At 41.2% G+C, this 12,188-nt stretch overlaps 1 protein-coding gene across 8 annotated transcripts in view; it reads left to right on the forward strand.

Annotated features, from left to right (window-relative positions):
* Positions 1-12,188, forward strand: part of LOC149257211 (uncharacterized) — a 571,530-nt gene that overhangs the window by 386,863 nt on the left and 172,479 nt on the right. For 6 of the 8 annotated variants that reach the window (XR_016256691.1, XM_089413730.1, XM_089413724.1 and 3 more), the window contains one exon: positions 3,295-3,365. Coding sequence is in view for 6 of the 8 variants with exons in the window: in XM_089413730.1 (XP_089269856.1) it covers positions 3,295-3,365 (71 nt within the window). In the remaining 2 variants the exon portion in view is untranslated. Of the gene's footprint in view, positions 1-2,974; positions 3,056-3,294; positions 3,366-3,994; positions 4,053-12,188 lie in introns of those variants that run through there. The other 2 variants (XR_016256690.1, XM_089413732.1) reach the window with 2 other exon arrangements.

Genomic DNA, 12,188 nt, shown 5'->3' on the forward strand with positions numbered 1-12,188 from the left:
TGGAGTACATCTTGGATTTGATATTACTTCTTGTATGAGAGGTTGAGAACCCGATTCTCTACTTCATTGGAAGCCCCAAGACAGAAACTCTCGGGTGTGCTAGTGAGTGTTGGACAAAATCCCAATACTCTTGAGGAGATTTCACTCAGAAATATCACAGTGCTTTAGTGGAGTTTGGAGAGAGTAGTTTTGTCGTGGCCAGTTTGCAACAGTCTTCTCACCGAGCCATCTACATCATTACCAAAGCCATCCATCAGTTGGGTCAGAGATCTTTTTCTGGTTTTTGCACTACATGCTTAGCAAGCTTAGGTTCCATTATTCCTTCATGTTGATGTACTCTTGTCAATGGATTAATAAAACGGCTCAGTGATTTTATCAACATCTATTTGTGTATTATTTGTTGGTTGTGTGTCTATTTACGTTTATTTTGTTGTTCAAGTTTATTTTTGGTATCTATTGTTCAAATTCCCATTTGGGACATTACATGCTTTTTGGAATTGGAGGTCTAGTAGCAGCGAAGAGAGATTTTTCTTGGGCAGGGTGAGTATGCAATGGAGATTCTGAGGAGATTCAGGATAGAGGATTACAAGACTATGCCTACACCTATGATCAATAACTTAAAGATGCTAACCACTTTTGAGGGTGAGATGGTGGATCCCACATTGTACAGGCAACTGATAGGTTCTTTGATGTATCTAGTCAACACTAGGTCATGTTGGGAATCACGATTGTCGTTAGACCAAAACTCGCAGGTGTTAGTCAACGATCGCATCGCGAGAGATAAGGATCCACAAAAGGCAGTTAGTCCGTGTCGTGAAACACACGGGGAGCGTTGGTTTATCCAATGTCCAATAATCTCCCCCTCAACACGAGCCGAGTGCGTATCAAACTTGTGACCTATGCTCTTATACCACTTGTTGGGAATCACAATTGTCGTTAGACCAAAACCTGTGGGTTATAGTCCATGATCGCATCACCAGAGATAAGGATCCATGAGACGCGATTAGTCCATGTCGCAAAACACACAAACAGCGTTGGTTTATCCAATGTCCAACAATCTCCCCTAATGCGAGTCGGGTGTGTATCGAACTAGTGACCTACGCTTTGATACCACTTGTTGGGAATCACGATTGCGGTTATACCAAAACCCGCAGGTGTTAGTCAATGATCACATCGCCAGAGGTAAGGATCCACGAGAGGCAGTTAGTCTATGTCTCAAAACACATAGGGAGTGTTGGTTTATCCAATGTCCAACAGGTCAGATATATGTTTTGTTGTGAATACACTCAACCAATACATGGTGGAACCGAGGAGGGTTTGTTGGGTGGAAGTGAAACATGTGCTCAAATACTTGAGAGGTACATTGGAGTATGGACTCAGGTATGTTAGAGTTGGTGGAGTGGAGTTACAGGGCTATATAGTTTCAAATTGGGCAGGGAATGCAGTGGATAGGAAGAGTACATCTGGATGTTTTTTTTGCTTGGGATCAGCTATGATTTCATGGTTCAACAGGAAGTAGCACTCAGTGGCACTTAGCTCGGCAGAGGTTGAGTACATGGCAGCAAGTCTGGCAAGTTGTGAGGTCATATGGCTTTGCAAGATGGTCTTAGGGTTATTTGGTTTTCAGGTGGAGTCCACGTTGACTCACTTTGATCAAGTATCACTTTATCAGAGACAAGGTCCATAGAGGTGTTGTGAGATCGCAGTACATATCCACAGGGGAGTAGGTATCAGACATTCTTACCAAGCCTCTAGTGAAGGGGAAGTTTGTGTTCTACAGGGCCAAGTTGGATGTGGTGCAGAATGCCTTCCTTGCTAGGAGGAAGTGTTGATGTTTTATAGCTATGGAAGGTCTTCTACATTGGCTTGGTGTCTTAGCATGTAGAAGAAGTTTGATTGCCTCTTTAGATGCTTGCTTGGTGGAGTAAGTGACTTTATTATTTCTTTCCTAAGGTTAACCTTAGGAAAAGTACAATAATTAGAGTAATTAATTATTGTGGACTATTAAGCAAAAGTTCTAAGGATAAATAATAAAATTATTTAAGTGACTTAGATTTAATCTCAGCCATTGATCTCAAGAGAGGCTTAGGATATAATCCTAGCCATTGATATTAGGGTTAGGGATTATTTTCTTAATGAAATGATACAATGAATCAAATGTAGAGGTGAAGACACCATTCTGCACATTGAGAGAGTGATTCTCTCAACATGAGTGCTGGAAAAACTCTCTGGCCAAGGGAGCCCAACCAAAAGGAAGATAACCACAAAACTATAAGGAGAGCCAACAAAACAGAAACAAATGACTGGAGAAATATAACCTAGAAAAGTATATGAACAACAATTTAAAATTCCTTAAATTTCCTTGTATTCATCAAAAAGCAACTAAAATATGAAAAGTCGTGTAGTGACATGTTGTCCCACCTGTAACATTATCCGACATGGTGCTATCTTACCATCACCCATCCATGTAATGCTACTCCACCTTGACTCAACCTAAAACACACCCATTATTAATATGGAACTCTAATACCATGGGCTCCTTTCGAGGTCAACTATTCTTGTATGGTTTCTAAGTCTAAGGGACCTTTTTTACTTAATAAAAGGCTTATATCTTTCCTATGAAAGCCTTTATTGATGATGTTAAATACAATACTCATTTGTTGTGAATTAATTAATATATATATATATATATATATAAAACTTATGCTGTAATAAGTGCCTGGCATGTGGGAGACTCGTTTTGTCTATGAAAAGTTAACATGGATTTTGAAGGTTTGCTATGTTAAATTATATGTTTGCTTTCTGAGTTTTGTTGTGTTGTGCATTGATCCAAGTGGATCTTTCTCGAATAAGTTATTTCATTGCAATTTGCCATCGAGACTGCCATGCCATTCTATTTGATCATGTTGTAATTCTCTCTGTTGGCATAACTTATATAATTGACATGTTTTGGTGATCTCCCAAGAATCAATAGAGTGAAGATCTACTAGATAAGCTGCACTCAAAGGCTGTCTTCAAATGCTATTTTTATGGATGGTGTTTATGCTTTTCATAGGTAGGGAATCCCTTGAAAACATCAGACATCATCACAATGCTGGCATTTTACTATCATTTGATTGATCATCCTTTAGAAATCCTCTGCAAATCTTTACTATAGTAATGTGGATATCTTGCCAAAAAAAATTCTCATATATTTCAGTTAAGATGCAAGATGGTTTATTAAAATTCATAATTTTTTGAGGAAGAAAATATAACTATAGCACTAAGTGAATCCTTACAAACTGTTTTCTCCAGGAATTTAGGTGGTTGCGCCAACAGAGGGATCTCATTGATGATAAACTACAATGGCTGAATTGGGCTCTCAAGTATGTTTAGTTCCTTGTTTGATTTGTATGCTAGTTCCTTTAATTTGTGGGACTAGCCATTTTCCCCTCTTTTTCTGCTACTTTTAGCATTTGTGGGTAAGCCACTTTTTTGTTTTGTGATTTTAGTTGTTTGCATTATTTAGTTTATTTCTCTTGTACGGTACTTTATATTTTAGAACTCTAGATTTGGCTTGGTGAGGGATCAAAGCCATGACTGTAGATTGATACCAACCTTTGTTTTATGGAAATTTCTTGCCTATGGTTTCTAATATATATCCTTGTGATATTTGCTTCTTTTTATTGGAAACATCGTTCTCATTATAATTTTCATTCATTGACAATGAATAGCATTAAAGTCTGGTCACTTCTACACTAATATTGTGTGTGTCTGATGATGTGCTGAAGACATTCTATCATCTATTACATGGGTCGATAAGAAAGTTAACAAAATCGAGTACAAATTAGAAAGGTGGATTATACATGTCAATGAGTAATTATAAATGTAACATATTGCAATTTGGAAGATGTACATAGCTAAGCTTGATAATTCTTGTGGTTCTTCAAGTCTATCCTTGCCCCCTTATACACCTGGACTGAGGTGAACTTTTGTCTGCTTGTTCTGGCTGCAGTAATTTCTTCCATAAGCTCTATACCATTCTCTCCATAGGCTGAACTTGCCCCATTACACTCTCTTGATTTCTTCTGGAGGGAAAAATAAAACATCACAAATGGCAAATTGTAAGGTACACAAACTGTTCTACTGCTAACATGCTTTCTTAGAGCTTGCAGTTGATTTGAGCAACTCCAAATAACTTCATTATGAACCTCTCTAGTGCCTGTCACCATTACATATGCATTTTGGACGCTCTTTTAACGTGTATCAATGTAGGTGTTACCTAGCCAGCCGTAACCATTGCATTTTTTTTTCTCAAATGTGTCTTATATCTACAGAAAAATATTTCCAATCAGAAATGCAAAATATAGAAAGGTATATACAATGCACTGAAAATTCCAAAACTGAATTCTATTGCAGCAACTGATATTATTTCTCCTAATTGTTAATTATTTTAACAATTTATCTGCTACGGAAAATATCGAAATAAACACACTGCAACCTTTACAAATAAAATACTGCAGAAAAATAATGCGTTGGAAACTGAGAAATGTTAGCACACGTACATAAATATGAGAGAATTATTTTTAGACAAATGTGCCTAGAAGAATCCAACTTGGGAAAATCAGTGCAATAATGAGGGTTTTTATTATTATGCAGCAGTGAAAATCTGAGTACAATCTAGATGCTTGAAACTGGTAATCCACAACAAGAAATTATGGGCAAAATTATTGAAGGGAATTTACCCTTCCTCTATGTTGACGGTGTTGGACCCGCTAAAATGTCAGGGGATCTCCTCGGTAAGAAGTCCCAACTAGACGTCAGAGCGTTTGATGTAGGAGTCCCAGCAGTGGGTCGTACGGTATCACCTTGACTGCGGTTGTGCGCAGAGGTAAGTAAGATGTCCTTGTTGGTAGCAAGGGTGTGACATGCGCAGCAAACCAAGGAAGGTGCATGAATGGTTCTAACACACGGAAGGTGGAATGAGTGCGCCCCTTCGAAACCTTTGTAAACACACAACTTGGAAGGAAACAGACTAGCAAAGATGCATCACGAATTGGAAGGCGGATGAACCAACAATCCAAAGTGATGGTTAAACCAAAAACACATCTCAGTAAGATTCATACATACATATACAAAAAGAGTCTATACATACATGCATAAGCAAACAGATACATATATTATTAGAGTAACCAAGATAACTAAAATACAATAACAACATATGCATGAAATGTGTTGGCTCTGTTATATTAAGAAGTGAAAGTTCCAATCATACAGTACAACCATGATCAACCACTAGTCCCAATAATGGAATGCTACAATCACTGTCATCTACTCCTCCAAAGAGATGTACTAGCTCTACACTGTGGAGAAGCTAAAGCTCGTTACAATACTCTCCAAACTTTCTCTAAGATACTCCTATTGGAAGCTTGGCTGCCCAAAAGCCTCTATAACGAGTTATGAGGTACTATAAATAGCAAAGGGTGGGGTGACCCTTGACATTCCCCTTTGTGACTGTTCACCAACCCTCATGACTCTTCAACTACTCTATGAATATTACATTCAACAATCGACACTTCGACTTTCACTTTACAAGATGTTACATACAATCTGCACATGTACCCATGTGAGACAAAATAGGCTTGAGCAAGCCATGCAATACATCACTAAGACTCAGACAACTGTGGAAAGACCAACTCTTTGACATCCTCATGATAGTCAGTGGTGGCGAATTGATGCCAAGCTTGGTAGTCCGCGATGGTGTTTGTGTACTCTTTGGCGAACTCTTGCCTCTGTTGCATCTGGGTACACTGATTTGCTGTGTTGCACGGGTACCCGCACCCGGGGGTGGGGTTCTCGAACCCGTCCCGGGTTCCCGCACCCAAGTACCGGATTCGGGTACAGGTTCTTCCCAGACGAACCCAAAAGAACCGGGTTCTTCAAAAAAAAAATTTGGGTTCTTTTCCTTTAACGGGTTCTTGGGTTCTTGGGTTCTTCGGGTGCTTGGGTTCTTGGGTTCTTCGGGTTCTTCGGGTTCTTCGTGTGCTTGGGTTCTTCAAGTTCTTCGGGTTGGGTTCTTTGGGTTCTTCGGGTTCTTTGGGTTCTTCATAAAAAAACTATATTAAAAATTTAATTTTCAAATAATTTTTTTTTATTGAAATTTAAAAAATGATATGCCATAAACGAATGATATCATTTTTGGAGTCATTGATGTTCATTGGTCTGGATTGTCCTTCAGAGATGGTTGTAAGGTCTTCTGAATGTTTCTCAAGGAAATTTTCTGCCATCATTTCCAAAGATCACAGTGTCCAAAGACTGTCTTTGTTCACATGCCTTAGCATTGCTCTGTGGGCATGACGTGCTGCTCAAGGGTAATGAATCATTGTAAAAATTTATCAACAGTGATAAGTTTTTCAAAACTTATGAGCGACACAGTATTCTGAAATCATATATGATTATGATATCTCAATATTATAAAATGAACATTATGTACAATCCCACAAGCAGAATATCATATCATATTGGCTGTAGCTTCGTGGAAATATTTAATAAGGTGATGACCATAGTTGGAAAAAAAAGGGTAGCTGTTTGCACATTCATGAGTCCCTTCCTACCGCAAGAGACTCTTATGATCAGTCTCTCCATTAGTCTTATGCTATAAATTTATAAAAACAATTTCAAAACTTATGCCCAAGGTTTGTTAGAGTCTCAATGTAAATTATGGATCTCCTGTATTTGTGGATCTTCAATGCCTTTAATATTATATGGCATCGAAACTAGAACTGGAAAAGAGACCTCTTACTCTGTAATTTGAGCTTGCAGATTCTTGTAAACCAATTTGGAATGAATTTATGAAACATTCATTCCCGAGCCAGATAAGTTAATAACCATCAAATTATAAATTGTATATTCACACATACAGGTTCAGACATTTTCAGTCAAATAGAAAGTAGGATTGAGACCATCCATAAGCTGTAATCAGCTGATGCTATTAAATGGCGAAGGGCTATTTTGGAAAATGGCTAGATTAAGTATCAAAATCTGCCAATTTCTCACAGCGTTCTGATAACATCATGTTAAGATTAAAACTAGGAAAATATGCCTAAAAGAATAAGCGTGTTTTGTGGAAGGGTAAGGCTGCCACTGTTTTAACTTTTTGGGATTGCTTTACCACAGAGCACACCATGCATGGGGCAGGTGGATGATTAGACATCAAGAAAAGTCTAGACCACTATCAGGTTGAGAAGAATCTCCTATGAAAAAATTGTGTTTTTATATGGGAGAGACTAAACATGTTTAAATGATTATCATTAAAGTTTTCTTGTTTAAAGTTGAAAAAATATACAAATTCAAATTTAATATATATTATTAATTATAAATTATAAATTTATAAAATATAATTATTAAAATTTAATATTATTATATTACCCGACGAACCCACGCACCCTGTTTCCAAAAATGCCGTCCCCGTCCCCGCACCCACGTTTCCTGGCAACATAGCTGATTTGGCTCCTCTATCCAACTCGTCTTATAACATGCGCATCATCGTCTTGAGTGCGGCCAGACTAGCGACATACTGATGCATAGTTCCTGCTTTGATCGTGAAGTCTGCGCTGGTGGCTATGCGCATCAACTTGTCAAAGTACGAGTCCAACTCCAGTCGGACTTGACTCTTTGTCTTTGCCTCGGTGAGTGTCCCAATAGATGGGATCGCATGTGCGTGCACAACAACATCCATGCTTCTGAACACCCGTGCATGGGAAGCCTGCAAACTGGTGATGAGCTGCAGGAGTTCCTCATAGTTCCAGATCTTCAACTCAACCGCCTTGGGCTTCATCAACTTGGGCAAGTGTAACAGGGCTCCCTTGTATCTCATTGTCCATGTTTGCATGTGGTTGACATCAATATGTAGATTTGCCAAGATATGTGCTCTCCTAACACAACGCTACTACCAACCGTTGAGATGGACAACTACCTTATGCACGGTACCAAATCTGGAATACAACATCTGCATGACTGTCTCAAGGGACGATACTTCATCTAGTATTGCCTTCTTTAACTTTTCTCGAGCGAAAGATGTAACCTGTTCTCCTTCTTGCTTGGTCACTTGTAACTCCTTAGCCATTTGCTCGTTCTCTGCTATTAAGAAGCAAACACTCGAGCTAGTGGCTTCGTGTTAAAATTGACAACTAGGGCCAAACTGCCTGTGGGTCATCTTATTTATGGCAGTTGATATTTTTCTTGGATCCCTCTCATCAAGAGGTGTAGGATTGATCTAAAGATCAATCGATTCCGATAAGTATTCATGGAGTTATGAATTTATTTGTGTTATAAGACAATTCGTCAAGGTCAGCCAGCAACTAAATAACACCCACATGTGCTCAACGTTTTAGTATAAAAAGAGGTGACTTGATTGTATTTCAACACACACTTCATTCTTGATTTCTCTCCACTTGTTTTGGGTTTTAGTGGAAGAGAGATCAAGGAGTAGAAGCCCTAGACGTTGGAGGAAAGGAAGCTGCCCTAGCCGTAGTAAAGAAGACAAGCCAACGAAGCTATGGAAGGGATCTACGTTGACCTAAAGGAGCTCATGGAAGAAGTTTAACACAGCTATGGAGGAGGCCTTAACAAGCCCTAGCTGCAATCCTAAAGCAACCCTAATGCTGTCCTAAATCTGCCCTAACCGCAGGTCTGCCCAACCCTAATCATAGGTTTGTTCAAGCCCTAGATGCAGGTCTATTGAGGTGTCTTGGGTGAAAGAAAGGGCAGCGTATGATGCCACAAGAAGAGGCCAAGGCAACAAGGAAGTTAAGGTCTGGTTCAAGGCTAACCGAGCTGCTGTTAGAGGGTCAAGGAGTTGAGCTTGGAGGCCGAGTTGAAGAAGGGTGATCACAGGTCTGTTTGGGGCAGTGAAAAGGTAAGGTAAGCCTGTTTTGAGTGGGCTGTAGGTGACAGCATTGGACTATGGTAGGCTGCAGTCTAACCACCTCAAAACAGGGACAACGTTGAGAGGTTGAGGGCTCAAACATGCCTAGAACAACAATGTGCTAGGGGAGGGAGTCTCATGAGGGTGTGCCGCAGTTTTCCTGAGTGCTATTCAAGGACTATGTGAGGAGTTTAGGGCTGCCCTAGTGCCCTAACCAGAACAGCCAGGAACAACAGTATACAAACATATTTGGAGCAACATTTGTATGGTGTGTTGGCAACTAGATACATGGGATAGCAAGGTCACTTGGTGGAGAAAGCAATAGGACAGCAATCAATGACATGATGCAGCAAGGCTACAATGGGACAACAACAATAGCATAGTGTTGCAAAATCATTAGGACAACAACAAGGTACAACATGCCAAATGGGACAGCTAGGCAATGGTGCTTGTTGGAGCATAGCAAATGGGACAACAATATGCCAAACATGGAATGGCAATATCACTAACAGTGGGACAGCAGTATGCCACACGAGACAACAGTGGCTAGTGTGGTGCAACTATGGCACATGGGATAGTTGTGGCAGCATGGTGCAACAATGACACATGGGACAGCAGTGGCAGCATAAGGTGCAACAGTATGATGTGTGCAGCATGGTTATGATGTCCAGCATGGTGATGATGAGTGCAGCATGGTGCAGCACGGTGAGGTGCAGCATGATGATGAGGAGCAACACAATGATAGGTGCAGCATGGTGATGGAGTCACCTACGAGAATTAGTTGAAGCAACTTGTCTTCAGCGATCTATGTTTATGTTCTATTTGCAATTTACTTTAATGCTGATGTGATTGCTAATCTAGAAAAGATATTGAGCTAACTATGAAAATTGAAATAAATTGCTCTAAGCATAGAACATACCTAAAATTAACACTTCGGCATATGCTCTGGTAGCATCGGCTAATGTTGTTGGATGCTTCGCACATCAGATACGATCACTCGGGATGCTTCGCACATCAGATACGATCACTCGTTCTTCAAACTGTGCAGGAGATGTGTGGACACCTAGAGTAGCCACTCTGCGCGATTGGGCAACTCTATGTTGCTACTCGTCGAATGATATGTTGTGCATCTTTGCTTCCAGATTGTCTCCAAGGATATCAGTATCTCCTTGCTCACTCAGGACTTGCTCTGCTTTCGGATCTGGTGAAGCCGGTTGGTCGACCTCTTAGTTGTAAGGCATGAGGTCGATGTCTTGTTCTAACTCTGGCTGCTCCATCTCCGTGTCCATCTGCTCAAGTATCTATTCAATCTCTTGAGCGAAGTCCTTCTCTTGTGATTGCTCACCCTGTCTGCTTTGTGCCAGCTGCTCGTATGAGTCTACCACCTGTATGGGCGCAGTTTCATCAATTTGTGCATGTTGCACCCCCTGCTGTGTCTGTCTCTGCTGCACTTGCTTCTCCTGTATGCGCAACTCTTGTTCTTCCCGGTGTTGCTGCTTCAACTCTTGCAACTCCTTCATTGTTTCCTCCATCCTCTGTTTATCTCTCTGCCTTTGTGCGTTCCTCTTGTTGCGTTGTTGCCTCTTTGCCTCTATCTCCAAAGCTGCTTTCTCCACAAGTGGGTCCGCTTTAAACTTGCATCTTTGTTCTGCCTTTGTGATGTCAACAATCTGTCTCTTGCCTTTGTCACGCGCATGTATGTTACCCTCTACTGCTGCTGATGATGGTGCTCTCCTAGATGCTGCTTCGCTAACTACTTCACAGCTATGCCGACCGGTTAATTGGGCCTGGAGAAGCTGTGGCAATATCCCCATGGGTCTTTGTCGGCCCAATGACATGCCCTGTGGATCCAAGGAAATTGCACTCTTGCACAGTGATCCTTTACAAAGCAGTGTGGGTCGTATGGATGAAGCTTCTGGTGCCGAAAGTAAATCTTTTGAACTCTTTTTTCTCGGCATTAGCATGCTTGAGATTCCATATCTCGTACAACCCGATCTGCAATGGAAGAGTAGGCAACGGTGCCTTCTTCTGATGCAGTCTAGGTGACAGTGTTGCTGAGATGTGGTACGACACTTCTTGCATGACGAGTTTGTCCATGGCAAACTTCGATAAAACATGCAGAGGCTTCTCTGCATTGTACATCTGTATGAAGGTGCCAAAAGGTGAGGCATACCAATCCGCTATGTCGATCAGTGCCTCCATTGTTGCCTTCGACATGCAAGGTGGATCCTGCTCAAATATCATCTTGTACACCGGGGTGACAAAATGGTCTGACAACTGTGTGATGACTCCACGGAAGTTGCATTTGGAAAACAATTTGCAATAAGTGTGCACAGAGGTTTCCGCTGATGTCCATGCCCACTTCAAGCCTGGGAACTTTTGACGGGCACAAATTGCATCCAGAATGTATGCGGACATGTATATTTCTGCTTGTTGACCTTTGGGCTGTTATCAGGCTCCTGTCACTTGTTCCTTCAGCCTGTGAGTCAACATGTCAGACCAGTTGCACGGTTTGCCTTCACTGGCTAGTTGGTCCAATGCGATCACCCAACTCTGCGGGAAGGTCTCTGTGCTCTCTTGGCCATATAAGCGGCATGCAAAGATGACCAAGTACTAATATGCCTTTCGCAGTATCTTTGTCTTGTAAATCTGGTTGGGTGTCATCCTGAACTTGGCTGGCTCCTTCACCCAGCTCTTCAAAATATCCCTGGAGTTTGCACTATTGCTGGGTATGCTGAAGGGTGTCTCCATTATGATCACTGGCTTCGGCAAGTGGTACATCTGTTGATAGTCCTGTGCCCTGAAGGTAGCAATCTCTGTCCCACTGACATTGCTTAACACCATCGTCTCGGGATCAATGTGCGAGACGATCCAATGTATCATGTCTGTGCATGGAAACATGGGATACCTGCATGCAATCTGGTACAAGCCAGACTTGTGGATATTCACATAGACCTTGCGGTCTTCCAGATCTTCCCCAAATGTGCCTGAGAACGTATCATTGATATCCTGCCATTTCAGCTTGATGTCTTTGTCTACGAGCAGCTTGGTGTCTTCGTAAATCGACAAACTCATAAACACTTGCTCAACTGCATCTCCAGTTGCGCTTTCGTCGGTGTCCTTTGACCCTACTCTCTTGGAGGCCATTGAACTTGAATTGCTGAGAGACAGACGGACACGTGCTATACTTGGAGACATTGCGACATGCATGGCAAGCAATCTGTCAATTGAAAACCAAAGCAAACTTGAGGACTGACCTGCAACATACCCGGGAGACTGATGG

Source organism: Pinus tabuliformis, chromosome 6 (assembly GCF_031772625.1).
Source record: "Pinus tabuliformis cultivar Carrire ecotype Pingquan chromosome 6, CPIR1, whole genome shotgun sequence".
In the NCBI taxonomy this organism is placed as follows: Eukaryota; Viridiplantae; Streptophyta; class Pinopsida; order Pinales; family Pinaceae; genus Pinus; species Pinus tabuliformis.